Source organism: Abrus precatorius, unplaced genomic scaffold (assembly GCF_003935025.1).
Source record: "Abrus precatorius isolate BTA unplaced genomic scaffold, Abrus_2018 Scaffold5, whole genome shotgun sequence".
Lineage (NCBI taxonomy): Eukaryota > Viridiplantae > Streptophyta > Magnoliopsida > Fabales > Fabaceae > Abrus > Abrus precatorius.
Window position 1 is genome coordinate 1,122,267 of NW_020874395.1, and position 25,916 is coordinate 1,148,182.

Genomic DNA, 25,916 nt, shown 5'->3' on the forward strand with positions numbered 1-25,916 from the left:
TAACGTTACGTATAATTAAAAGTTCCAAAAATCCATTAATAATGTCTACATAATTATTGGCATAACGTACCAAACTTAACTCCAGCAAGTAAGAACATTGAAATTCATGACAATCAAAGCTTACATAAATAGAGAATTAAGAAGACAAAAAATAAAGCGTGCGTGAATAGAAGTAATTTAGAACATTGTATCCATTGTTTTTCAAGAAAAGAAGTACATTCAATTAATAAGCAATGTTTTTATCCTATCACCCTTGTTGTATGACTATAATAAATGTTTATTTTGTTTATATTCAAATGAACTATAAATACAAATACACAGTCTAAATGTACTAAATGAGATAAATTACATACGAATACTTCAGTAAAATACATTAATTCTTGGTCTATTTCACTTATTTTACCTTTTTTTTATTTGTTTTTGCACTTATCGAGCTTATGAAACTACTAAATTTATTTCACTCATCATTCCATATATTTATAATTTCTTAGTTTTTTATAAAATTAATAATTTTTTAAAATCAAGATAATTTGATTTTATTCTAACAATATCATATCAGGTCATTGGATCAAATTTAAGAGAATGATTATATAAAAAAATCAAATAGGGCAAATACACGGATAAATCTATCTCAGAGAATCTTAATATATAAATTAAAAATAAAGAAAAAGAAAGCGTGAAAACGAGAACTTGTGTGCATTGTTGCGTAAATGTTGGTTGCAGATTGCGAGTACGCAAGTTCCTCGACACTCTTCACCCAATTCTGCATCTCTTGTTCTTCTTCCCTTGAAATCCCTCTTTGGTGAAGTGGGTGGGCGTGAGATCTCGGGTTGGGGTGGAATGGCAATGTCGCAAGGGTTCGCAATCGAGCTATACTTGGATCCAGCGTTGGAGAATCAGGTTCTGAAGGCATGGAACGTCATGGCTCGGAGACAAATAAGCACTCAACTAATCGAAATAGAGTCTCGTCCTCACATCACACTCTTCTCTTCTCCGTTTCTAGAACCTTCCAAACTAGAATCCATCGTCAAAACCTTCGCCTCCAAACACGACCCTTTCCCTCTCTCTTTCTCTTCCATTGGCACTTTCTGCAACGACAACAACGTTCTCTTTCTCGCCCCCACCCCTTCCCTTTCACTCCTTCAGTTCCAGTCTCTGCTCTGCGACGCTATCAAGAAAGAAGGCGTTGAGGTTTCTGATGATTACGCCTTCAATTCTTGGATTCCCTATTGCTCCGTTGCCGACCAGGTTCCCAAAGCAAGGATGCCTGAAGCTTTCTCCGTCTTGCGAGACCTCAAATTGCCCGTTTCCGGTTACGCCATTGATATTGGACTCGTTGAGTTCTCTCCGGTTCGAGAACTCTTCTCCTTCGTTCTTGGCAACACCGTTGACTCATGAGGTTCTTTTTACAGTTTCTAGTGTTGATTTTTGTTATAGCGAAAATAGGTTTATATTTTCTTGCTTCTGAGAGTGCTTGTTGAAATTTGCTTATAATTACAATTTTGTGTTTTGCGTCTTTGGAAATTTTATGATTTCTTTTACTTCAATGAGAGTAAATAGACAAATATTTCACCAATGGTATATCCTCAGTTATTTTAGTTACGGATCTGTTTGGTCATTCGATCTTTAGGGAATTAATTTTATTTGACTGAAGTAGGGTAATTCTTGTGGCAATTCTGAAACTCGAATCGTGTTTCCGTGTGAGAATGGTTCTTTTAGGTCTTGCCAAAATTTGCATGTGTTCTTGAGGTAGATAATTAATGCGTGGATGCGGAGTCTTGAAACACACAAAGAGGTTGAGGAACGGCTCATATTATTGAACCAACGGTCTGCTTATATAACTGTAGAATAGGAATTGTTCTTATCAAGAAGATAGATAATAATAAGATTTTGAGAACGATCACTATAGTTGTAAAGGATTTTAACAAAGAAAAATTGGTGTGCAGCCTACAGTGCACTAACATATGTTCTGATCTAGAATTAAATAACCAAAATGAGTGCATATTTGATCCTTCAATGTAACTATTAGTCCATACTGGTCCCACGATCAGTATTCTCTTTTTAGATAGCTTTTCACTATGGAAAACAGGTCTTCACCATTAATTCGACCTTTTTGCTCTCCAACATTATCTACTGATATAAGCTAATTCTGGTTAATTTGACAGTTGTTAATTTGACTGCAAACAGATGCTGTCTAAGTCCTTCGAAAATAATCAAAATATTATCCATGGTTTAGACATGAATACATAGAAAGGGTGTTGTGCATGCCTTATGAATTACAATTGAACCATAATTTGCTTCAGTTTGGAGTCTAACAAAGGGAGCCCTTTGTATGCATCATGTTTTTTTTATGAATACATAGATAACATTGCAGTGGAGCTGTGGAGGAACTACCACAGGGATTTCATGAGTTTCTTATCATCTGTTAATGGCATAGTAGAGCTCTATAGAGAGGTTTGATACAATCAAAGCATAGTAAACAGAGAGAAGAAAAAGGAATCAATCTGATTCATTTACAGTCAACCATGACAATGTACAGTATACAAGTATTTATATGATGAACTATGAATACATGTTATCATCCACTTGAATGTACACTACAAGAATCCTACAAGTTTACAACGAACTATCAGACTTGGTAGTTAGTTAACTAACTGAATTAGCTGAAACCCTTGGCTCTTTCTAGTGTTCATTACTATAGTTAGGGACCTATTTGGTAATTCAATCTTTAGTGACTTAATATGACTAATATTTTGTCTTAGAGGAATAAATTGAGGGTTCAGTCCAAAAGGATGTTTTGGGAGAAGATTATTTGATTCTCTCAAGAATTATTTTGCGATAACATCACTAGGCTAGCTTGATGACATTAGTGTACACTACATCATAATTTGAGAGAAGTGTTTGTCAGCTAAATAATAACCTATTAATGATATGAGTATGGTTTGGGGTTCAGGTAAATTTCTCTAATTCAGGGCTTTTTGTCTGTAAATTTAGATTAATGTGTTTTTCGTTTTGTGTTTATCAACCTCTTGGAGGAAACATAGACACATGCTGCTAGTGATACGGTACGTTGAGAAGAATATAACTAGAATTTGTGGGATAATATAACCATGACTCAGGAATCTGTTAGCATGGTCAATATATCTTTTATTTCTGATTCTGTTTCTTCTAATCTCTATAACCTATCTAAACGGTTGTGAAATTCCTGGAAAAGCTTTCAACGGTTAGTGTTTTTCTTTCTTTGGTGATTTTAGATACAATAACCGACAAATTCAAAGTTTGCGTCTATTTGCAACATCTGTAAATAGTGTGTTTATTTGGATTCTTGACTCATGCATTAGCTGACAGCACTGGTTATCTAATTCCAATAATAGTAGTCAATAGTGGCCACTACTGCGGTGGAGCAGCACGGCGCCACTATGGAGACCCAATAGTGTCGCGGTTCAGAGGAGCAGCTGTCATGCTATGGATCTTGGCAAAAAATGCGGAAATTGCAGCTGTCACGGCTGCTATTCTATTCTTGCTGAAATTTTGAACTTGCTCTCTGTTTTTTAACTTTGGGCAACTTTTAAGGGGGGCAATCTTAGGATTTCACCCCCCTCTTAACTGATATCTTTCCCCTCCTTCTTTTGTGAACCCTAAGCTTCTCATTTCATCTCTCAACTCTCCTCTCATTTCATCTCTGTTCTCTAGGATTTAACTGCTTCTGGTGGCCTTCATCTCCACCGAGACTTCTGACACGATAAAGACCTTCTCTGTTCATCTTCTTCATCTCCAGTAAAGCCCCCAATGTGACCCAGATTGTTTTCAGTCAATTTCATCTTAGGTCATCTTTATTTTCAGTGAAGCTTCCGACATCACCCAAACATTTTCCAATCATCTTCTACATCTCCTGCGAACCTTTTGGCAAACTTGCACATTTTCCGTTGATTGAACATTTTTTTTTCTATTTTCCTTCTTGATTTTGATTCTTCTACTTTGTTATGTTTCAAATTTCAAAGCTTAAAGTAGAAGTAATGACTGCTCCTGCACCCTTCACTGTTTGTTATCTATTTCTTTCTCTGACTTGAATTTTTTTTTTTTTTGTTCCAAATTTGTGTATTAATTTTATATTTTTCAGCATGTATATGGGTATATTAAAACTTAAGAATAGCAGTCATCCCACTACCACTATTCCCGCTATAACATTTTTTAGGTTGGCTACTCTGCGTCATTGTCCGGGAATGACTATTATGATTCCAATTTACAAAACTGTCCAACGGTCTCTTTGCTTATTGATCTGTTCTTTAATTTATGATAATTGTTTCAATTGGTCTTTTTTTTTTTTTTTTCCAACACAGTAGGGTTTCTTTGTTATAATTTTCATTCTCTCTTCAATTAATTGAGCAGATTCTTCTCCTTTTGCAGTGTGAAATAATGATTCACTTTTACTGGTGGTCTGTATTAACTCTGTTACTGAGTTGCTTATATCTTTGTTGACATTTAATCGCAAAAGACTTTCAAATTATCTGGATCTTTCTGTTGTTTTATTAACCTTTTGGGTTATGGAACCACCTTTTTTAAAATCAATTAATTATTATTGAAAGCGGGGGGATTTGTGACCCCATATTTCAATAAATATCCTTCCTCTATAAGTAATGGACAGTGATACTGATTTACATTGCTTCCTTTGTCAATGTAGTGTAGCTTGAGCTTATTTACGGTGAAATGCATGCTCATCCTTTATGATAAATTCTGATTTTACAATATCAAAAGTTTGTATTATAGCTTCAGTTTGGTGATTGATTACTTCACTCTCTCATATATATAGTAATATGTGAAATTATTTTTTACTTGGGCAGAGTTGAGATACAAGCTCAGAAGTGCTTGCTGGTGTGTTGGACCTCTACAAATTCATATGACTGACAACATAATGTTCAGTTTTTCTTGTTGACTATCTGGAATAGAATGAAATAGGTCAGCATCCAATGCTGATTCTGAATGATTGAGTCCATAAATTTTGGTGTACTTTGACTCTTTTTTTACCTTAGATTTTCTCCGGGCAGTTGTCTCTGGTCCACTATATTACCCTGTATGTTTGGGGGTATATGAAATCTATTAGTAGCACTGGTGCTTGTATTTTCATATGGGAATCGCTGAGTAATGCTACATACACTAGTGCATAACTGTTAATATGACTGCATGAGTAATTGTTTCTACCGGAGATTCTCTCTTTTAACTTTTTTACTTTTTCCATTTATTAAACTCTGACGCAGACACATTAACAGTTGTGACTTTGACGGGTTGTGCTGAGACAGCTTGTGTAAATAGCTTTTCTCATAAATCCCCATCATTTCTGGGATGGGGGGTAGTTTGAAACTGTGCCTTAAGTGTTGTAACTCCCTGTTTTGTATGTTTACAATCGCAGTTCTTTAGTAGATGGCAGTCTTTTTATTTCTTGCCCGTCTTTGTAGTCTGGCAGTTCCCCAGCCATTTGCATTGGTCTTTAAGTTGCTCCACTACATGCCTTGCGTCCTTTTACCTTTCTTTATTTTGGTTTTTTCCTTTTACACCGCCCTTTTTTTAACCACACCACGTTACAAAAACCGGAAGGGCAACTACCTCTTATTCTTGTTACATGTTATAGCCGTATACTTTTCTCTTTGTAGATGTATGAGATACATTGTAGAATTTCCCATTCTTTTCCATTATTAAGCTTGCAAATTTGTAGAAACCTTAGAGGTTGTACTCCAAAATTCTCGATATTTTACCTGTTTTTGAATGTGATACTACATACACCAAAATGTTACTACTTTCCTCGACTACATTTGCAATTTGCAGTGGCTTGCTAGAGTTATCCGAGTGAAGCGACTTTATTTGCAATTATTGAGCCTTTTTTTTTTATTTGTCGATGCAACAATTGAGCAGAAAGTGAAGAAACATAGTCGAACTTTGAATGGGGTATGCGCTTCTACTGTTAGTTTGAGCCTACAATTGGAATTGGACATCCAATTTTGTTTTGGTTTAAGTAAAAATGTAAAAAATGACAAAAAAAAAATTATATTAATGTGAAAATTGTCTAAACAAATTTTACAAAAATTACTATCTTTCACGTGAGAGAGAGAGAGAGAGAGTAGGGAGATGAGTGGAGGTGGAGGGAGTAAAAGGAGTTAAAAATGGAGAAAGGGGATGTTGGGAGGGGGAGGAGAGGTTGGGTCCGGAGGGAAGGAGAATAAAGGGTGGGGGAGAAAAAATTTGGTTAAGCAAGTTTTACGTAATTTTTTCATTTTCATTTAAACAAAATTAGTGTTATTGTCACAGGGAAGACACTCCGGATTCAACTATTTTAGCTAATTTTAGAGGGTATGATTAACTCATTCTACCTAGTTAATATGCAACTAGGATAGAGATCCATACCAAAAGGTCTACAGAAACCCGGAAACAAGTAAAGGATGCTTAAAAGGAGATTTACGACAATACACAAGTAAACAGACGTGATTCACAGGCCAGTACCATTGGTTTTACCTTTTGAAAATTTTAAATTGATGTTCACACGAATTGAAATTTGACCAAAAAAACAGATTTTGACACATTCAAATAGAACATGGATTTGATTCTGAATGGCAGTACTTCATATGTGTGATTACAGTTTGTACCTCCATAAATGTTAAGTGGGGCTTTCTAGAAAGTGCTATTATTCAAATGCAGTCTCACCAACGTTTATGCATTTGTTTAAGTAACATTAGTCGTCAGGTATTCACATAGGCAGCAAATGTCCATTCATACGACAACTAGATTTCATATAAGAGGTCAGGCACACAGTTAAGCACTTCTGAAATCGTGGCATTTTGTTCAAGGAAATGTCATTTTAACTTCATACATGTATATGAGGCTATAAGAAACCGAATATGAATTTCGGTCCTCTATGAGCAAGACTTCATCATAAGAGCATGCATTTCACATTTTCTCAGTATGTAGCTTAAGCTACATATATTGACAAAGTAATGTAAATCAAAATCACCATCTAACTATTTCTAATAGCATAAGGACATTAATAGATATATCTGGAGTTACTAAACAGAATGAAGGTGGCCTGCTTTCAAATCGTTGTGTCAAAAAACACCATAACAATTTTGACATGGTAAAAGAAATGCATATTTCAAACTTTCACATCGTTGTTTTCATAAATTAAGCAGTGTAAACACTTTTCACATTAAAGAACTTTACAGGAGAGCCAATACCATTTTAGATGGCTATGAAGTGTAGTAGAAGTAAAAACAGAAACAAAAGCAACATGGTCATGCCAATAGATTCTTCTGTCATAATAAGTTTCTTCTATAACCCATTTGCAAATCAAACCTCCATTACCATATTTTATAACATCTGGCAAATACAAAACAAAAACAACATGCATAGGCACTAATCCCACTTCGCAGACAATAACCCTCGCATGATAGAAGTGTGAAATGCCAAACAAGAGCTCAACCACATCATTAATATCTGAGCTAGGAGGACAACATAGTGACGTGATTTGATCAAACACACTCTACCATAGCGCAGATGTTAATATAAGGAGATGCTTAAACTAAAGAAGCCAACTTCAATGACAACTAAGGATTTCACAGTCAAAATAACGAAAGGCATCATATGAATTTAGTAAGCTATTACTGAGAAAGAAAACATCCATTACATTCACAGTAGAAAAGTACAATAAATGCATCCATTCCCAATAAAAATTTAGTATTTTTCAATACTCAAAATTAGCTAACATTCTTATATAGTAGAAAATCATTCTCCACATACCAAGGAAGACCAACATGAGATGAAACTATATCCGGTAGAACTATTTTATAACTAAAGAAGTTGAGTCACTCCTAGAAGTATAAAAGGCAAATCTCCACAACATCGCCTTTATACTCCAACCAAATTTCCAAAACTAATCATAAATTAAAATTAATACTCCATACATTGAGACCATAAATTATTCTCCAGCATAAGAATGAGGAATAATAGTTTCTTTCTAATTTTTCACCTTGTAACAAATAATGCATATTTGCAAACAAAGCAAAAAAAAAAAAATCATACTAAGGTAAACTAACAAACTTTCTTGCTACACAGATAAATCTGGTGTAAAGTAACACAACACCATCAATCACTACAGCAAGAGAATTTCGGGAGGAACCAAAAGTCTCCCAAACCATTCTCAAAGCAAAAACAATCAAAACACAATTATCTAACTTAATTATTAAGAAAGTAAAAAAAAAAAGAACATCATGAGTCAACAGTGTTGCCAAGAACGAAGGAGAAGAGTTCTCGAACCGGAGAGAACTCAACGAGTCCAATATCAATGGCGTAACCGGAAACGGGCAATTTGAGGTCTCGCAAGACGGAGAAAGCTTCAGGCATCCTTGCTTTGGGAACCTGGTCGGCAACGGAGCAATAGGGAATCCAAGAATTGAAGGCGTAATCATCAGAAACCTCAACGCCTTCTTTCTTGATAGCGTCGCAGAGCAGAGACTGGAACTGAAGGAGTGAAAGGGAAGGGGTGGGGGCGAGAAAGAGAACGTTGTTGTCGTTGCAGAAAGTGCCAATGGAAGAGAAAGAGAGAGGGAAAGGGTCGTGTTTGGAGGCGAAGGTTTTGACGATGGATTCTAGTTTGGAAGGTTCTAGAAACGGAGAAGAGAAGAGTGTGATGTGAGGACGAGACTCTATTTCGATTAGTTGAGTGCTTATTTGTCTCCGAGCCATGACGTTCCATGCCTTCAGAACCTGATTCTCCAACGCTGGATCCAAGTATAGCTCGATTGCGAACCCTTGCGACATTGCCATTCCACCCCAACCCGAGATCTCACGCCCACCCACTTCACCAAAGAGGGGTTCGAAGGTGGGGTTTGAGGAAAGGTTCGAAATTGGAACTGGGAAAGTGAAGTTGAGGTGGAAGAGAAGACAAAAGAAGCAGCAGCAGCAGCAGCTTCGGTTTTCTTTCAACTTCGATTCCTAATTCTGTATCGGTCTTAATACTGAAATTGAGTGAGTGAAAAAACCCTCTAATTAGTCACTGAAATATTTGAGTGATGAAATATTACGTGTTACTACTCAAATTGAGTGCGTAAAAAAACTATCAGAGTGATGAAATATTACATTAAGTAATATAATAATTACTTTTGTCTCTCATTTTACTATTTTCAGACAGTAAGATTCCTTTTTATTTTTTTCTACGTCTTTTTTTATGATTTTTTTTTTCTCTTGACAATGGTGAAATGATAATTCCTGTAAGAGTCCTTTATCTTGAGGTGTTTAGATGAAACATCTAATTTAAGTCTTAAATACGTGAGTGAAAGAATCAATTATAATTATTCAGTAAAAGAGTATTAAACTTGTCACCTTAAAAAAAATTTATGTTTCATATGTACTCATTTCTGAAATTTTTATATTTTTTTATAATTATTTTTTTACAATTTAGAAACTCTTTAAGTTTAATAAGAAAATAATTATTCTAATTTTCTTTAAACATATTAAAAATATTGATTTCATCGTTTTCACATTTGACAATCTATTACAGTGGTAAGAGAAAGAAAGAAAATGTCATTAAAAAAAGTAAAAAAAAAAAAGACAATAAAAATTTTAAAACGATGTGTCAAGAATAGATTAACATGTGTTATATATTATCATATAATGTGACAAATTATTAATTTTGTTATAACGTTATATAATATAACGTGTCAAGAATTTATTATTTAATATTACAAATAAAAATATGCAAATAAAATAATTTCGTGTTATGTTGCCTATCACCTACACAATAGTAATCACAATATAATTACAACGAATATAATCAACATTATATTACAACCACACTCACAATTTAAATTGAAATCGTATGTGAATCACCAACTCAACATAAAGAAAAAAAATTGCATTGTGTCCAATTTTCATAAATATAAAAAAAATATGGTATAAATATTCATAAAAGAGATACAAATAATATAATTCGAATTTACTTTTTCTATTATTAACTAAGGACAATAGTATATCATTATATACTAAACAAAAAGAATGATTATGGTTAATGATTAAGTTTTTTTTTTTTCTAACTAGATATAAATGTATTTATCTATATGTATATCATGTTATTTGAGCCTCCCTTTTGAGAACAGCAAGCAATAACTCACTCCACATATCAATAGGACCAGGCAAACACCAATGAGTACAATCATTAAACCCTCTCATCCACTTGTTGCCCCAATGCTCTCCAGGGTGCCCATCTGGTCTCATCAACATGGCTTTTGTTACATCCACTACCTCAAATCTTTGACCTTCCTTCGTGCCTTCATTTCTTGCTCTCTCAAACTCTTCCATTTGAACATTCCTCAATTGCCATTCAAACCTTCCAAAATCAACCTCCCCTTCACTCATAGGACCTGTCCTATTGCAATAACCACCATTATTCCAAACTCCATTCTCAAAGTGAGCTGGTGCAAATGTCCTCAACATTATTAGCATTTTTCTACACTCCTTGCAACTATTGATGTATCTAAATGCAGTTCTAAATGCCAATCTAAAAGGGTAATCTATGTTGTAATCTGTGATATTTGGTTCCTTGCAATACACACACCCTACTAGCTTTTCAGCTTCATGAAGATACATCAATCTAAAAAACCAATGCCCATCTGAGATTATTGCATAGTCCAAGTTTGGAAGCTCTTTAGCCCAATCTTCATCAACCTTGTCTACGTGCATGTCAAAAATGCTTGACCCTGTACCGTTTACCATTCTTTCTTCACCTACTATGAGGAATCTGCTCCATAACATCATTAGAGTGAAGTCATGCTTAGGAAAATACCATTTGACGAACCTCTCTTCTGAGTCCTTATATATATTCTTTGGAATTTCTTCCTGCAAAATTTTAAAGAAAATTGTGACACCCTTTTGCAAGCTAATGTTGCTTGATTAAGTGAAAATCTTGAGCATCAAATGCAGTTAAGGATTTAATCATGCTAATGACTAGTTAATGATTACGCTTAAACTTAATTTCATGTGCACTCACTATCATTTAGAAGCTTTAATTAACGTATTAATCAAAAGCATTCATTATATTATATAGAGTTCATCGCCATCGACGAAATTATTGTTCTATATGAAATGAATATTCATCTATTCTCACTAAGTACAAGGGAAAATAATTTGAGATTAGTGAAAAATTATCAATTATATACCAAACAAATCGTGCGGAAAATAAAAATGAAAACAGCGATATAAAATGAAAAGATGAATTGAATGGTGATAAGAAAGTGATTGAGTCCTGTATCAAGAACTCATATTAAGTGTTTTAAATTAAACTCTACTCCTCTCACTTAAAATATATTAATAATATGAGTAATTTTTAATTTAAATAAAACTCTTAGAGAGAGAAAAAAAAAAGGGGGGGGTCTCATAATTCTCTACATAATTAATAGCTAATGTCAAATGTGTATTATTAATTTTATTAGTTTAAAAGATAAAATAATTTTTTAAAAATTAAAATAGATGCATTTAACATTTAATTGCACTTTCAAAATTGCTAAAATTAACTTGGTTTTAAAATTAGTTATCTTTGACATTGAAAGTTGTTGAAAAAGATAAAGTGTCATTGAAAAACATATTCATAATTACCATTATTGTTAAAAAGTTAATTTATATTGTAAAAAAAAAGTATAATTCATATTCGTCTCTTAAGAAAGAGAAATGTATGTTTTAAAACAAGAGGGAAGAGGGAGTATAATTTAAATATATTTTAAGAGAGTAAAATATAATTTTCTATTATTTTAAGAATTAAAAACATTGAGTATTTATTTTAATTTAATTAAGATAATTTAAATGCATGAATTAAGTTGAAAAACTGTTAAATAATTCAGAAAATAAAAAGATTGATTGAGGATTAGAATTATTCTAATATTTATTGACGATTGTTCTCACACTAAATAATTGGAGTCAACTGAACACAATCAACGGCAATTTTGACAACTAATCAACCCATTAAAACTTGTGTCCAAGTAATTCCCACCAAAAAAGAAGAATAACTGACAACAATTAAATTTGGAAACAGCCACTGAATCGATCAAATATCCCTGCCTCAGTCTTAGCTGTGTTCTTCACCCACATATCACGCAAAGGACATTAGAGGATAGTGCTCTTAAATGCTCTTTTATTATTATTTTTTCCAATACCCAACACATCATGCATCCAAGGAAAAGAGAACACCAATTTCAAGTTTGAATCTTGAAGTAGTCACTTTCGAAAAGGGTTAATTTTATGTAACTATTGTCACCCAAATGTAAAACATTAATCTCCCAATTATATATATTACAGTCAAAGACTTAAAATAATGTGACATGGTTTCTGTGGTATCACATTCAAGCCTTTTTTCTAGTTTTTACTTACTCCTTTTTTTTTCATTCTTACATTTTGTTTTAAAAAAATAGATACAATTTTATATATAATTTTAGTATTATTTTTATTAAAATTAAAATTGAAGTTAAAAATTATATTATATCACTAAATTCAATGCTGAAATAACATTAAATACTACCACATTCAATAAAAATCTATTATTTATTATCTTTTTATCATATATTTTTAAGCAAGACTTCAAAAGGATTAAAATATTTTCAATATTTCACTAAAATGTTGTTTATTTGTTTACGAGAATCCAATTCCCCGTTGTATGCAAGCAAAGAATTTTGAGTTCCAGCAACGTGTAAAAGAAGGATGGACCATAATTAGTATTAGACACTGACCTGAGACAAGAGGCAGAGAAGGGAATCCATGTGGTTCCTGGCCACAGAATCGCCAATGAAAGCCATTTTCTTGCCACTAACGATGTTGAGGAAGGTTGTGGGGTCAAACCTTGGAAGCTCACATTGCTGAGGCTTCCATTTCCAATGGAGAAAATCAGTGTCCTTTCTTCCTTGCATGAAACAATTTTTGCTATCAGGGATTGTGGTGCAGCTTGAATTTGTGTAATAAGATGATGACCCTCCCAAAGCTGGAATCCAATGACCCTTAAACAGGTCACATGTTTTCTGTTCTGCCCAAAAACAATTAAAATTATACAAATTAGATCATGATCATGGGTATATGTGATTTTGATTATGATAATTTTGGAACATACCCTTTTGTGATTTGGATGATGTCACCTTTGTTGTGATGCCATGTTGTTCTTGTTCTTGTTCTTGTTGTTGCATTTGAGAGCGATTTTCAAAAATGTCATGGCCTCGATGGGGTGTGAGGGTCAAAGGGTTAGGAGCATAGAGGAAAATCAAACTGAAAATGGTGGCCACCAACAAAGGGGTCAAAACAAAAGGCATCCCCTTCCCTAAGTTGTTGAGACATCTCACCCTTTTGCCACAACTATGATTATGATGCTTCTCCTGAAAAATGGTACTTGATGTCTTCATGATGGTCGAGAGAGAGAGAAAGAGAGAGAGGTGTGGGGTTTAATGTGAGAAAACCATTTCATTCCAAATCATAATTGGAGCAAATTTTGGTTTATAATGTTTATGTGTCTAATTTGTAACTTCCATTTCAATGCTTTGGGGATACGCTAAAAGGAAAGAAATATTCGGACAACAATTGTTTAATATTATTTTTTCAAAAATAATTAATGGTGTCAATTGTTATGGTAACAAATTAATTTTACTAAAATTAAAAAATCATTTTTATATATGTTAAAATAATAAATAATTTGAGATAAAATAAAATATGCTTTGGTAACTTTTAATGAGATAAAGAATATTTTGTTGATTAGGAAAAAAGTTAAGATAAAAAATAGGAAAAATATTTCTTTTTTAATTATATTATCATTTTTTATTACTTATTTTTATCAAATATTTTTACAAAAATTATTAATTAAAAATAAAAATAATTTATTCTTAAGATCTTATTTAACTTAACTTGTGATCTTGAATTTGGGTTTTAATGAATACTTTAAAAAAATATTTTATTGTTGATAATGATTTTACTTCTATTCAAATAAAATTATCTTTAGTGAAAGATATTTATAGTGAAAAAATAATCCAATAAAATGTATATACCAATACAAGGATTGCATTAAATACTGAATAAATATTATTTTTATTCTTTCGTGATTTTTTGAGATTTGCTATATAATATAATAAGGATATAATACCTTATGCGGGTAATAAATCATTTATTAATCATTAATGAGTCTTGTAACATTTTTATTATTATTTTATAAAGTAAATATTATATAAAAATATAGGTATTTACTATCTTAAAAAACATAGATATTCAATATCTTGTTCTATTAATAATTAAAAATATAAAAAAAAGTAAGAAATTTAAGAATATATTCAATTCACTAAATAAGCAAGTAGATGAGAATGAATAAAAGACAATAGAGATGGTGCAAAAGTAAAGCCTATTGTTCCGTTGGTATATGAGAAATTGTGTGTGAAAGATCACAATTCTTGTGAAAGAAGTGTAAAAGAATGCAACACTTTTGATGACAAGTTACAAGCAACACATGTGAGTGTGGACCACTCTCATATATTCATAGCCTTATTTCACGGCGCAATCTCTACACTTTTGGATGATAAATGAATTTGGTAATTGAAAGGCTTAAGACTAATTCTAATTAACTCCACTTTCTCACAAATCAATTAGTTGGTATTTTTCTCCACAAAATACACATTAAAACATAAAATTCTAAAATATTACCATTAATTTTTAAGCCAAATTTTAAGTATTTAAAATATTAATTTTTATAGAACAAAAAATTTAATCTTTTAATAACAAAAAATTATTTTCTAAATTTATATTTTTAAAATAATATTTTTTATTTTTATAAAAAAATTTAAAAAATTAACATTTTTGTCCTTTGACTTTAAAATAAATTTGGAGTTGATCCTCTAACTTTTATAAAAATTTAAATAAGTCATTTTTATTAAAAATTTTAATTAATTAAAAAAATTTGTTATTTTGTACTGTACTGTACTATTTCTTCATCGTTTTTTTTCAAATTTTTAACTTTTACCACATCTTTTCTTGGCTACTAATATTAAGTACTCATTTCTAAATCTCAAGTCATAAATAACTTAACAAACTCAAAAATATTTATATTTTTATTTTTATTTTATTAATTTTTTATTTTATCATGGTCTTTGAAATCTTTATTAATAAAAATATTATGTTATAAAAACTCAAAATTGAAAAATGAGGTTCTTTCGATTTTTACATTTATATTTATTAAATACAGAAAATAAATATTTAAAAAATTTATTTATTTATTGTTTGTGATTTAAGAGTAGATAATTAGTATTGCTAGCAAGAAAATAAAGTTTTAAATATAAAAAAAACAAAAATAAAAATGAGAGAGAAAGTATCAAAGATAAAATAAGGAATTCTATAAAAGACACAATAAACATATGACACAAAACAATAAAATTTTAAACAAAGTTATAATTTTTAACTGAAAATAATTTATTTAAAATTTTTATAAAAGATAAAGGATTAAAAAATAGTTAAAAAATAAAATTAAAATTCATAAATTAAAAGATAAAAACATTAATTTTATCAAGAATTTAATTTTAATTATTTTAAATTATTTTTAAAAATAATAAAATATGTTACTAAATTAAAAAAATTATTTTAATTTAATATGTAATTTTAAACTGAGTCTTTGTTAATATAAGTGTGTTAAATATTTATATAAAAAATTATTTCTTATATATTTTATCTAACTTGAACAAAAAAAATTAATAAAAAATATATTAATTGTTTAAATTATATTTTTTATTTTATGAAATAAATATTAAATAAAAAAATTATTGTTTTAGAATTTAAAAAATAATATCTTTATTTAATAATTAAATGAATTTACAAAAGTAAAAAGTAGAAAAAATAAAAATTATTTTAAGAAAGCTGTAAAAACTGGAATTGTTGCAGGGTGGTGACAACATGAGTAACTGTTTGCAGCCTTTTGTTCACTTTTTTCAATATAAAATGGGTATAAGCTTAGTGCATAGCCGACATTCTTCAGATTTTAAATTTCTTTGTTTTGCTTTACCAATTCCCACTTTCCACTTTGCACTTTGTGGATGGTGACATCAAACATGTACTCAGAAGTCAAAAGCTCCCTCACTTACAATGGTACGAGGCAGCATTTAATGTGAACCTTATCTTATAATAATAATAATAATAATAATACCCATTCAATTATAAATGAACTAGATGTTCAATTGACAGGTTCAATTCTGCACTTGCTACATGTTGAACAGTCAATAATTTCACATTGCATATTTAATGCAACATATGAGAATTATTTTATGGAAGAAAATAAAAACTTAAAAAATATTACTAAGACACTTTAATATAACTTTTAATGTGTTTTCTATTGTGAAATTTAACAAAATTATAATTTATATTTTCAAATTCTGAAAAAGTATTAATCATTTAACTATAATTATTTATTTACTGCTATGCATCTAATTAATGCAATTATTTTTTTATTTTAAATATTTTTATACTACATATTGCTTTTAAAAACAAAACATGTTAATTTTTGTGCATATTGCAAGTCGTAATTTAAATAGTATAAAACTTACGATTAATTATAAATATATTAAGATTATATGAGTAAAATCTATTATCCAAAAGGGCCAACCAAAAATTATTTAAAATTGTATTTATACTAAGTTTTTACATAATGTCCTATTAATCTAAAGTATAACATTAATTAATTAGCAAAAGTTTTCTTTATTATTATATGCATATAAATATAATGTCTGCAAAATATTTTTTTGCGGAAGAAATAAATATAACTCGTGTATAACTAAGACATTCCTGAAAATTGTAAATGAGAAATCTCCACGAATTTTAGACCAAATAATGCTTTAGAATGGCAGGTCTTTTCTCTTTTTATTTTTTTTTTCTTTTTTTTTTTTTTTTTTTGGATAATTAGAATGGTACCTTGATGTTATGCAATTTAAACAGTGGAGGAGAAATGGGATCAAAATAATTTTGGTGGCCAATAGCAACATAGTGTATAGACTTTTCCTTCTTTGACCGTCCGTCCTCCCTCCATGTTTAACCCATTTGTGATAGATACCTTGTATATAAAAGAAAATACAGTGGAGTAATTCTACTGCTCAATTTTATATGATACACTATCAACTTGACTCCTTTTAAGCATGCACAAGGAAATTTATCTATGATAAAAAAACAAATAAATATTTTTGCTATTTGTATACAACTTATATTATCTAAAACGAATAAATCAAAACTATTGATTGTGTAAAAACTCGTTAGACCATTCTTTGTTTTAACCTGAACTCTTAAATTTACAAGGATATTTGGGTTTAGACACAGTTTGAACATCCCTCAACATGAAACCAACAAAACTAAACTTGCTTGATAGGCATTTCTCATTGGTTAGAGCCAAGCAATTGCTTGATAGACATGAGTTCTTTTCAACACTGTTATCCTGCGTGGGTCATTATGGTGATTATGTCTTGCAGCTACCATTCGTTCGTTCCTGTCCTCATTTTAATACATGTTGCTCTGCCAAGGATGTTGCTAAATCCCTTTGAGTAATTAACATTCAAAAATCCTCGCATGATGACCTATAGCTTCAAATATTGAAGGGTTTTTTTTATTATCTAAACGATTATTGGTCCACGCAATTCACTTAAAACATGTAAATATTGTTTTGCATCTTTATTCCAGTATAAACCAGACCACTTCATTGTAAAACTGTTAAATTGGAGGTACAACATTTTCATATTATTCATGCTGCGGGAATGTGTATGCTGATCACAGTTAGGATCTCGTTGGTCTCAATCAAAGTTTCTTACAACACTGCTCAGCTGGTGTCAGTTCTAAAATTGAGATGTTCTTGTAGTTTTTTTTCGATTGTTTTGAGTAATTACTGGTGTATTCCCCTACCAATACGACAAAGGCAGAGAAGACACTGGTTAGGGGTTATTTGTAGCCAAGAACAAGTCTTCTACCACTTAAACAAGAGAAAGGAGCAAAGGACTTAATTGCAGTGTCACATCAATATTATGTCCTTAATATAAAAGAAGAGCTAAAAAAAATATTAAAAACTCTAACAACCTACAATATCAGGTCATATTGCATTGTGTATAGTGCACAAGTTTTAAGACTTGTGCACCCTATAATTCACCCAAACACTTGAATGCCATTTCTCTGATCCTAGGCGGCATTATCACACCTGCTGTTTCAGTTAGATATCTACACAGGAAAAACTTATCTGCAAGGGACAATCTGGGAGCAGATTTCATACAAAACAAGTGCATCAGAAGCTCTGATCACTTTGTCAAGTCAGAAATGAAGTGGTGCATCAGCAGCAAGGGTAGCATCTCTGCTCGTTGTCCATGGCTCAACACTCAAATAATATCCCCATTTTTTCTGACATTTTCCACAAAAGCTGCGCCAGAACACTTACAGCTTCAATACATTACATGTTTTAAACTTCCATTCAATTAAATACGGAAAATACATGGCAGAGAAACATACAAGCAGTAAAACCAAATTAACCAAATACTGACAGAAATTTGAAGCATATAGAGGCCTTTTTTTAACAATATAGATGTCAGAGTAAGAAACTTCCAACTAAAAGATGATTGTCCATTAAAAATGTCCGGTACATAGCTCAAAAACTCGTGGAGCAACAGAACTAGTTGCGCTCACACAGAACATGAAATAACACAAGTACCGTAAACTAAAATTTCATCTCAAAAAAAGACGAGCAATCTAAATATGTTTGAAATCAAGGTGTTGAAAATACATTAAAAGGCTTGTGAGGGTAGGACTTACAAGTGGCTCACCTCCTAAATATTCACTTTGAAGAGCCATGATCCTACTGCCATGAGGGTTGCTTGTAACTGAATCTATCAGCTCCATCCCAACCACCATCAGGTTCCTTTCTTTTTAATGCACCTGCCATCTGAAACATCTTCAAATGATCCTCCATTGATGCTTGTGAATTGGGGACAGACATTTGCCTCAATCCTGATGGCAATCTATCATCTCTCCGCTCTGTATCTGTACCACCAGGGCCAGAATTAAGATCCAGACTTTGGCTTCCCCATTTTCTACTGTCAGGTATCACATTACTTGTGCCACCTGGAAGACTCATAACATAGGGACGGGGAAATGAGGATGATACAACCCCACCAGGCCCAACTGGCTGTGAGGGCATGGTAGGAAAGCATAGTCCGCCCACAGTTGAGGAATCCATAAATGCTGTTGAACAACCAGAAAAGGAGTTTGAGGATAATGGAAAATTGGTTTCAAATGGAAATCCTGGATACGGAAAGGGTGTTGTGGGTGGATAAGCAACAGCTGGAGAGGATGAAAGCACCGGACCCCTGTAGATCTCAGGACCAAAAGGAGTGCTCCCCGTGGGACCCATTATCCTTTGTGCCCCAGCACCAGATACATAACTCTGCTCCCCTCTACCAGACAGAAGTGGCGGGACAGTAATCGCAGAATAAGAATTGCCTGGAGGAAACCACGCAGAATAATTCCCAAATTCTGTATTATTTGTTCTTGTGCCATGAACAGCAGTTGGAAATGGCACAGAACTTTTCATGTGCTGACTATGTGATGGGACTTCGCTGACAACTTCATCAAGGCCTGGCCCATTATTTAAATCAAAGTCTCTTGAGACACTTCCCCCGTTAGATAACCCACTGGACAACGAAGGCTTACTTGGTAAAGAAGGAACATCCAGTTTGCTCACGCCGAATGTGCCACCTTCAGGAGTCTCATCAACTCTGTTCAAATCAAGATCAAGTCCCACAGTGTTGCGATCATGAGGTCCAGATTCCAAAGAACCACGGGAAGCAGCATCCTCAAAACTTCTTTCATCTGGCACATTTAAATCAAAATCTAAAGGAGGCCGACCTTGTTTGATAAAAGTGGCATCAACAGAAGGAACATCATTAGTATTTGATGGTGTCTCTGCATTTTTCCTAGGTTCAGCTGGCCGGAATGCACTTGTAGCAGCAGACCCTTTCCATCCAAGTTCTCCCTTACTCCGTAATGGGTTCTCTGGTGGAACAACCGGTCCTTTGGCAGCAGACGCCACTGTAATTGAAGCATGGAAGCCTCCAGAGATGGACGAAATGGGAAAAGGCAAGGGGCAAGGAACATGAATGGCAGATGATGTGATAGGTTCTTCCTGTCTAGCAATCTCCCCTTGGCTAACATCATCAACAGGAAAGCCTTCGTTTAAATCGAAGTCCAGCTTTACTGCAGTATCAGACCCAGCAGCAGTAAGAGATGGATTAACACTGCATGCTTGCCACTCTCCAGCAACCTCAGATTGATTTCCATCTACCTTACGCTCAGATGATTTGTGCACTTCATTCTCTTTCCCAGCAATTGTCGGTAAATCTGGGAGAACTGATGAGCCAGAACAGTGGCCAATAGCCTCTTTTCTATCCAAATTATCTTCAGCACATTCAGTACCATCATTGGAAACTGATGAAACCAGTTCATTTCGCTTTTCATCAGGCACAATTTCAACTGATTTCATGTCGTTGGCATTTTCATCCCTTGATACCATTAAAGCATTACCAGAAGCAGGTGACTCCTTTTTAAAATCAACAGACTCGCAGTTTTCTGCAACTGAAGGGGGCTTCTGCACTAGTATACCAGTACCTGTCATTTTCTCTGCACCAATCTGGTTTTCATTATCTACTCCTGAAGATAATTCAGGTGGTTTTTCATCTACTTCATTTTCAATCTCAACACTAGCAACAGCTTTTGAAGCCAACATTTTCTCATTCTCTATGATTCCTTCATCCATGTGATCCACCTTCTGGTCCTCATCAAAAGAGGATGTCCTTGACTTTAGTTTAGAGTCTGAACCTCCTGGGTCTGCGTCAGTCTCCTTTTTAGCTGGCAAAATAGTTTCAGAAGCATCCTCTTTGGTTTCGGTCCGCAAACATGGACCCTCAGCATTTTGTATCAAATCTGTACCAGAGATATTTATTTGAGTTCTACCATCACCGGTTTTCTCTATACAACTGGAAGAAATAGCTTCACCATCTCCTGAAAAATCATGTGACGTTGTCGCAGGATGCCTTGAATCACTTTTGATTTGCAATGAATCAACAGTATTCAAAGGGTGCTCTCCAGTAGCCCCACTGTCAGATTGTGCAAGAGTGCGTGTAGCAGCTTCACCAGAATGTTTTAACTTGAAATCATTGCCGGAGCTCGATTCGTCTGCTGCAGGAGACTTCCTCTCAGGGGATACCATCGGTGAGGCATTTTCAGATCGGGATATTTCCCCAGCAGCCACAGTAGCTAGTAGGTTCATTCCATCATCACCAAGGGACACAGATGCACTTGCTTCAGAAATTTTCACACAGCTTTCAACCAATGCATTCATCGGGCTTAATGAAGCATCATACGTCTGCCCTGATCTGGAAACAAAGCCAGATGAAGAACTAGTTGGTTTTGATGCTTCTTCTACTTTATCACCATCTTCATTTGCCCTGCAGCGCTCATCAACCATCGGAGAGCCCTTACCTTCGTCAACACCAATCAAGGCTTCATTAGCATCACATGCATCATTTGCTGTATTTGACACAACATGAGACTGCAAACAATCAGGTTTAGTTTTCACTCTTCTGTCCTGATTTTCATTCTTGTCAGCAGGTGGCGATGCTTTGCTGCACATAGTAGCTGGTTCTTCAAAAGAACCCCCACTAGCTCCCCTTGAAGGACTGCGACCAGTGTTTGGCAACCTGAGAATCAGTCGCTGATTGCTCCCTTGATCAGGAAGCGGCTGGTCAGCTGATTTTTCATGGGACACTCGAGTAGGTGATACTTTGTCAGAAGGTGAACTTCTAGTAGAATTTTTTGCAGAGCTGTGCTCCTTTTGTACTACTGCAACACCAGCACCATGTAAACCGTTGCTTGACTTCCGAGTTCGAGATGCACCCCCAGGAAGTTTGCTCGCACCCGTTGACATTGCAGTAGAGCTTTTTGCATCTTCCCTACAAGAACCAATAGTTTTAGCATGTTCACTAGAACAAGATATGCTGTTATTTTGAGATTGACTAGAGCTGCTGCTCCTCTCCTCCTTGATAGGTGTCAGCGGTAGATCTGACGTTGTGGCTCCAACCAAGACTTTAATGTTTTGATCTTTTGAGTTACTGCCCGCTGAGGTATTCATGGATTTTGTTGAGCCAGGGGATGCAGAGGACTTGGACAATGCTTCTCCAGAACTTAGCTTAGCTTGGGAATTTTTCGATATTGAGGGCTGAATTGCTGAACTCTTTGCAACATTCTCAGAGGACCCTCCTGTTTTCCTATTTCCAACATGAGGAGTGTCAGAAGCTGCTGGCTTTGCTGGCCAAGAAACAGTGCGGGTTGAACCAGTCTTTGAATCAGTCATATTCATTTCAATTTCCACACGCCTCTTCCACGTGTCTACTAAACTCCTAGCTTTCTTCTGAATTTCAGAATTTTTGTGGGTGCGTAAATAATTAACAGACTTTCCAACGTTACAGGTTTGTAGTGCATGAAGGTCCACAGGAAGCTTATCCAAAGCACGAAGTAAAGCTAAAAGAAATTCTTCAACCGACTTATCACTTTCTTTAGGCATATTTCCATCACCAATTTTTCCCTTATGAACCTCTTGCAGCCATTCATCCAACACAGGCAAACCCCTGAGCTGGACAAACCAGCCAAGACAGTCATACCGGTCTGTAAGTGCTATTACATCAACAAGCATTATCCGCCCAGCCAAATCTATTTTTTTATCAGCACTATCAGGTTGCATGAGCTGTACCAGCCTTTCAACTCCTTCAAAGTCCACGAGCCCACCTTTATCAGTTATTTTAGCAATCTCAGACTTTAACATGCTCTCCAGCCTAAATTGACCAGAATCTCCATCTTCTACCTTAAATAAGCGCTCTTTTTTAGATGAATCAGATCCCTGATCAACCCGCTCTCTCTTTTTGCCCTTACCCTGTGCACTAAAGGAAGAACTGCTTTGAACGTTGTCAGAACCAGATTTCAATGACTGTGTTGATGTTGGACCATTCAAGGGTTTCGGAGAACGGCCTCCTGACTGCACAGCCCCATGCATTTCTAGTTTTGTCTTGTCTAATAGCTGGTTAACTTCTTCCTGTCGTTCCTGAATTTATTCAGAGATCAGAAACTTCAAAACAGAAAATCATTATTGACAATTTATCTGGCAGAAAATAAAAAGAGGTAAGAAAACTAACATTAAGGTAGTCCTTATCAGTTAGCCACCATAAACAATTGTTCTCAATGTCATAAACTCGTCTACAGACAAATGCAGATATCCCTGAAGGAAGTTCAACACCTTTACGAAGAAATGCTACTTTACACGGATGAAGTAATGATGCAGCAGGTGTTTCATCCTTGTGAAAGGAGTAGAAAACTTCGTTTGGTGCAGCTTCCAGCACAATCCCTTTAGCAAGCTTCAAATCAGCAGGTCGGTAAAGCCAATTCACTTCTAAACTTGGACTTTCTTCTCTATCAAACGTTAACTTGCGAATTATTCCTATAAAAGGAGGGGAGTCCCTGGGTGGCTTGAAAAGTGCACAATCACCAACACGAATCTTGCGTCCATCCTACAATGACGAATGAAAGTGGTTAAACAAATCCATAATATTCAGGCAAGAGACAAAGGCTTAAAGGAAATCTGAATGTAGTTGAAGCAAATAAAATTGAGCGAAAAATTAAAGTTCTGAAAAAAAAAAAACACCATAATAAGCAGAAACAATATTAGATAAAATAAAAAGGAACGAGTCACAATAGAATATGCAAAATGCAGATAGCCACCATTACAAACAGCACATGCATTAAGAAAGGAAAACAAGACAATCATATATTGATAAAAATTTGGAATCGGACACAAAGCATACACTTCACAGACAGAATTTGCAAATATGTTACATAAATATTAGAAAGAACAAGCAATTCTAATTTAATTTTTGCAACTCATGTCAGTAAACTTCAAAGTTAACACTAATATTTTGTTTTTCTCATCGTGACACAGAAAAACACGACATCTGCAAACAGAAATCTGAGGGAGGAAAATGAAAATTTAAGCGTCATGAACAGCAGAACATCTACACACGAACAATTTTGCTACAACACAAAAACATCCAACACACTGTCGACCTTCATTGCTTATTCACTCAATAATACAGTAGACTAGTAAATCCCGCAAGGGAAAAATCATCCCCTATATTTCACCCAAAACCAGTGTTAGAATGTAGCTCAAGTAAAAAATGTAGCAACCAATCAATCCAACCATCAGAACAATGAATCAGTAAGAGAAATCACTTCTCTCAAATCGACAACAGCGAATCCCAAACGAAGTCAACAGGCTTACCAAATATAGCTCACTCTCAAATGTTAGTGAGGTTTTCATTATTCGAAGAACATCTAAGCAAGAGTACATCACAAAGACAACAGACCCAAATCAGCGAGAGAAAAACACGCAATTCCAACCCCCAATTCCCAAAAAATAAAACCAACACAAACCCTCATCTCATCCTATATTAAGATCGAGGGAAACCCACAAAAATCCCCATTAAGAAAAGGTAAAAACGAACACCCATCAACGATTGAAAAGAAAGAAAGAGATTAGGTCAAAAGGGAAACAAAAACATTACATAGGATTTTTAATTAAAAATAAGATAAATTTTTTACAATTAAAAAAACACAAAATCAAGTAGCGAGAAGGAAAGCGCGTGGAAATTCAATCGGAAGAAGAAAAGGGATGGAAATTGTTAAGATTTATATATACTTTGCATAAAAATTCAGACGGTGAAGAATCGGGGGCTACAGTGGTCGCGTTGGAAGGTACAGGCCACATGTGCCGGCTCTGTTTCCACTCCTCACCACCGGACCCATGCATAATCCTCCATCTTCCGAGTCGATCCCAGCTTCGTCCCTGAAAAGAAACATCAATTCGAAATCGAATTCCCACACCACGAAACCCTAGATTCGAACAATCGAAGGGGAAACCCTAGATCAAGCACGCGCTCGCAGATCTCCTCCTCCAATCCGCCATCTAACGAGTAAAGGGTCTTTTAGGGCTTAGTTGTCCTCCCAATTATCGGCGACGATAAGGGAAGGGTTATCTTCGTGTCACCCAGATCGATCGATCGCTCTGGAAATACCGAAAATCCAGAGATTTTGTGCGGATGAATCGCGACGATGAGAGAGAAACGGAGGATAGAGAGAGAGAGAGAGAGAGAGAGAGAGAGAGAGAGAAAGAAAGAAAGAAAGAGAAGGGTTAGGAGATGGCGATGCGCTTGGCTCACGCGAAACGGCGAGATTTTGAGAGAAAATTTTGTGAGAAAATTTTGGGTATTTTGGGTCTCTCAGATTATTAAGAAGAAAGAAAGAAAGAATAAGGAAAAAGGGCACCCAAAAAAAAAAATTTTGATTGATCGCCACGATTCCACCCTAAAACGTGGGCCTGCTAAACGACACCGTTTGCTGCTTCCGTTACGGACTCACATGTCTCTGCATTGTTTGTGCGTCTACTTTACTTTCCTCACTCTCTCTCTCCCCCGTATCCATGAAATGACACTTTTTCTTCTTCTTTTTTTTATACTGGGCCAAAGGCCCAATAGCAAGAACACCTTATCTGTTTATCCTAAAAGAAAATTTAACTGATGAAGAATTTTATTTAGAACTTCATAAGCCATGTTAATTAAGAAATTAGCATATCTATAGACTTATCTGTGTATGTGAGTAATGCTGGCAAATTTGCTATTTTTTAATGTCATGATGCATAGTTAGTAGGAAGTAACACAATCTAAATTTAATTTTTGAGCTGGATTATATAATTTTAGAATTCAGTTTAATCACCACTCATATTAGATATAGGTCAAGGAAATGAATATAGAGTT

At 34.1% G+C, this 25,916-nt stretch overlaps 4 protein-coding genes across 9 annotated transcripts; 1 reads left to right on the forward strand and 3 right to left on the reverse strand.

Moving 5' to 3' along the window:
* Window positions 1-683: 683 nt before the first annotated feature.
* Window positions 684-5,786, forward strand: LOC113867503. Of its 2 annotated transcripts, none has more exons than XM_027502872.1 (2): window positions 684-1,399; window positions 4,842-5,786. In XM_027502872.1, exon 1 carries the CDS (start codon window positions 841-843, stop codon window positions 1,396-1,398), a length of 558 nt encoding a protein of 185 aa, XP_027358673.1. In that variant the 5' UTR covers window positions 684-840; the 3' UTR covers window position 1,399; window positions 4,842-5,786. The 2 variants fall into 2 exon arrangements, with proteins under 2 accessions (XP_027358673.1, XP_027358674.1); XM_027502873.1 differs by lacking the exon at window positions 4,842-5,786 and adding an exon at window positions 1,720-1,824 and having other exon boundaries at window positions 700-1,399.
* A 2,450-nt stretch (window positions 5,787-8,236) lies between these two features.
* LOC113867917 lies at window positions 8,237-8,974 on the reverse strand. Its single transcript, XM_027503427.1, has one exon. The coding sequence runs from the start codon at window positions 8,806-8,808 to the stop codon at window positions 8,251-8,253; it is 558 nt and encodes a 185-aa protein (XP_027359228.1). The 5' UTR covers window positions 8,809-8,974; the 3' UTR covers window positions 8,237-8,250.
* Window positions 8,975-10,104: 1,130 nt separating this feature from the next.
* LOC113867596 (protein ALTERED XYLOGLUCAN 4-like) lies at window positions 10,105-13,415 on the reverse strand. The gene is made up of 3 exons (XM_027502991.1): window positions 13,130-13,415; window positions 12,756-13,045; window positions 10,105-10,875 (listed from the first exon to the last, which is right to left on the reverse strand). Exons 1-3 carry the CDS (start codon window positions 13,413-13,415, stop codon window positions 10,105-10,107), a joined length of 1,347 nt encoding a protein of 448 aa, XP_027358792.1.
* A 3,522-nt stretch (window positions 13,416-16,937) lies between these two features.
* On the reverse strand, window positions 16,938-25,246 carry LOC113867987. 5 transcript variants are annotated; one of them, XM_027503522.1, is made up of 4 exons: window positions 24,803-25,246; window positions 23,247-23,618; window positions 18,828-23,155; window positions 16,938-18,447 (listed from the first exon to the last, which is right to left on the reverse strand). In XM_027503522.1, the coding sequence occupies exons 1-3, from the start codon at window positions 24,911-24,913 to the stop codon at window positions 18,860-18,862; spliced, it is 4,779 nt and encodes a 1,592-aa protein (XP_027359323.1). In that variant the 5' UTR covers window positions 24,914-25,246; the 3' UTR covers window positions 16,938-18,447; window positions 18,828-18,859. The 5 variants fall into 5 exon arrangements, with proteins under 5 accessions (XP_027359323.1, XP_027359322.1, XP_027359321.1 ...); XM_027503521.1 differs by having other exon boundaries at window positions 16,938-18,429; window positions 18,827-23,155; XM_027503520.1 differs by having other exon boundaries at window positions 16,938-18,427; window positions 18,817-23,155.
* Window positions 25,247-25,916: the final 670 nt, after the last annotated feature.

Bases quoted from the DNA above. Each gene is read 5' to 3' on its own strand.
- LOC113867503 (XM_027502872.1), top strand. From the start codon at position 841: ATGGCAATGTCGCAAGGGTTCGCAATCGAGCTATACTTGGATCCAGCG.
- LOC113867917 (XM_027503427.1), bottom strand. From the start codon at position 8,808: ATGGCAATGTCGCAAGGGTTCGCAATCGAGCTATACTTGGATCCAGCG.
- LOC113867596 (XM_027502991.1), bottom strand. From the start codon at position 13,415: ATGAAGACATCAAGTACCATTTTTCAGGAGAAGCATCATAATCATAGT. The intron at 13,046-13,129 runs GTATGTTCCAAA...GTTTTTGGGCAG, and splicing joins ATCATCCAAATCACAAAAGG to AACAGAAAACATGTGACCTG. The intron at 10,876-12,755 runs GTCAGTGTCTAA...AAAATTTTGCAG, and splicing joins TTCTCTGCCTCTTGTCTCAG to GAAGAAATTCCAAAGAATAT.
- LOC113867987 (XM_027503522.1), bottom strand. From the start codon at position 24,913: ATGCATGGGTCCGGTGGTGAGGAGTGGAAACAGAGCCGGCACATGTGG. The intron at 23,619-24,802 runs GTATATATAAAT...TCGTCATTGTAG, and splicing joins CGTCTGAATTTTTATGCAAA to GATGGACGCAAGATTCGTGT. The intron at 23,156-23,246 runs GTTAGTTTTCTT...GAATAAATTCAG, and splicing joins CTGATAAGGACTACCTTAAT to GAACGACAGGAAGAAGTTAA.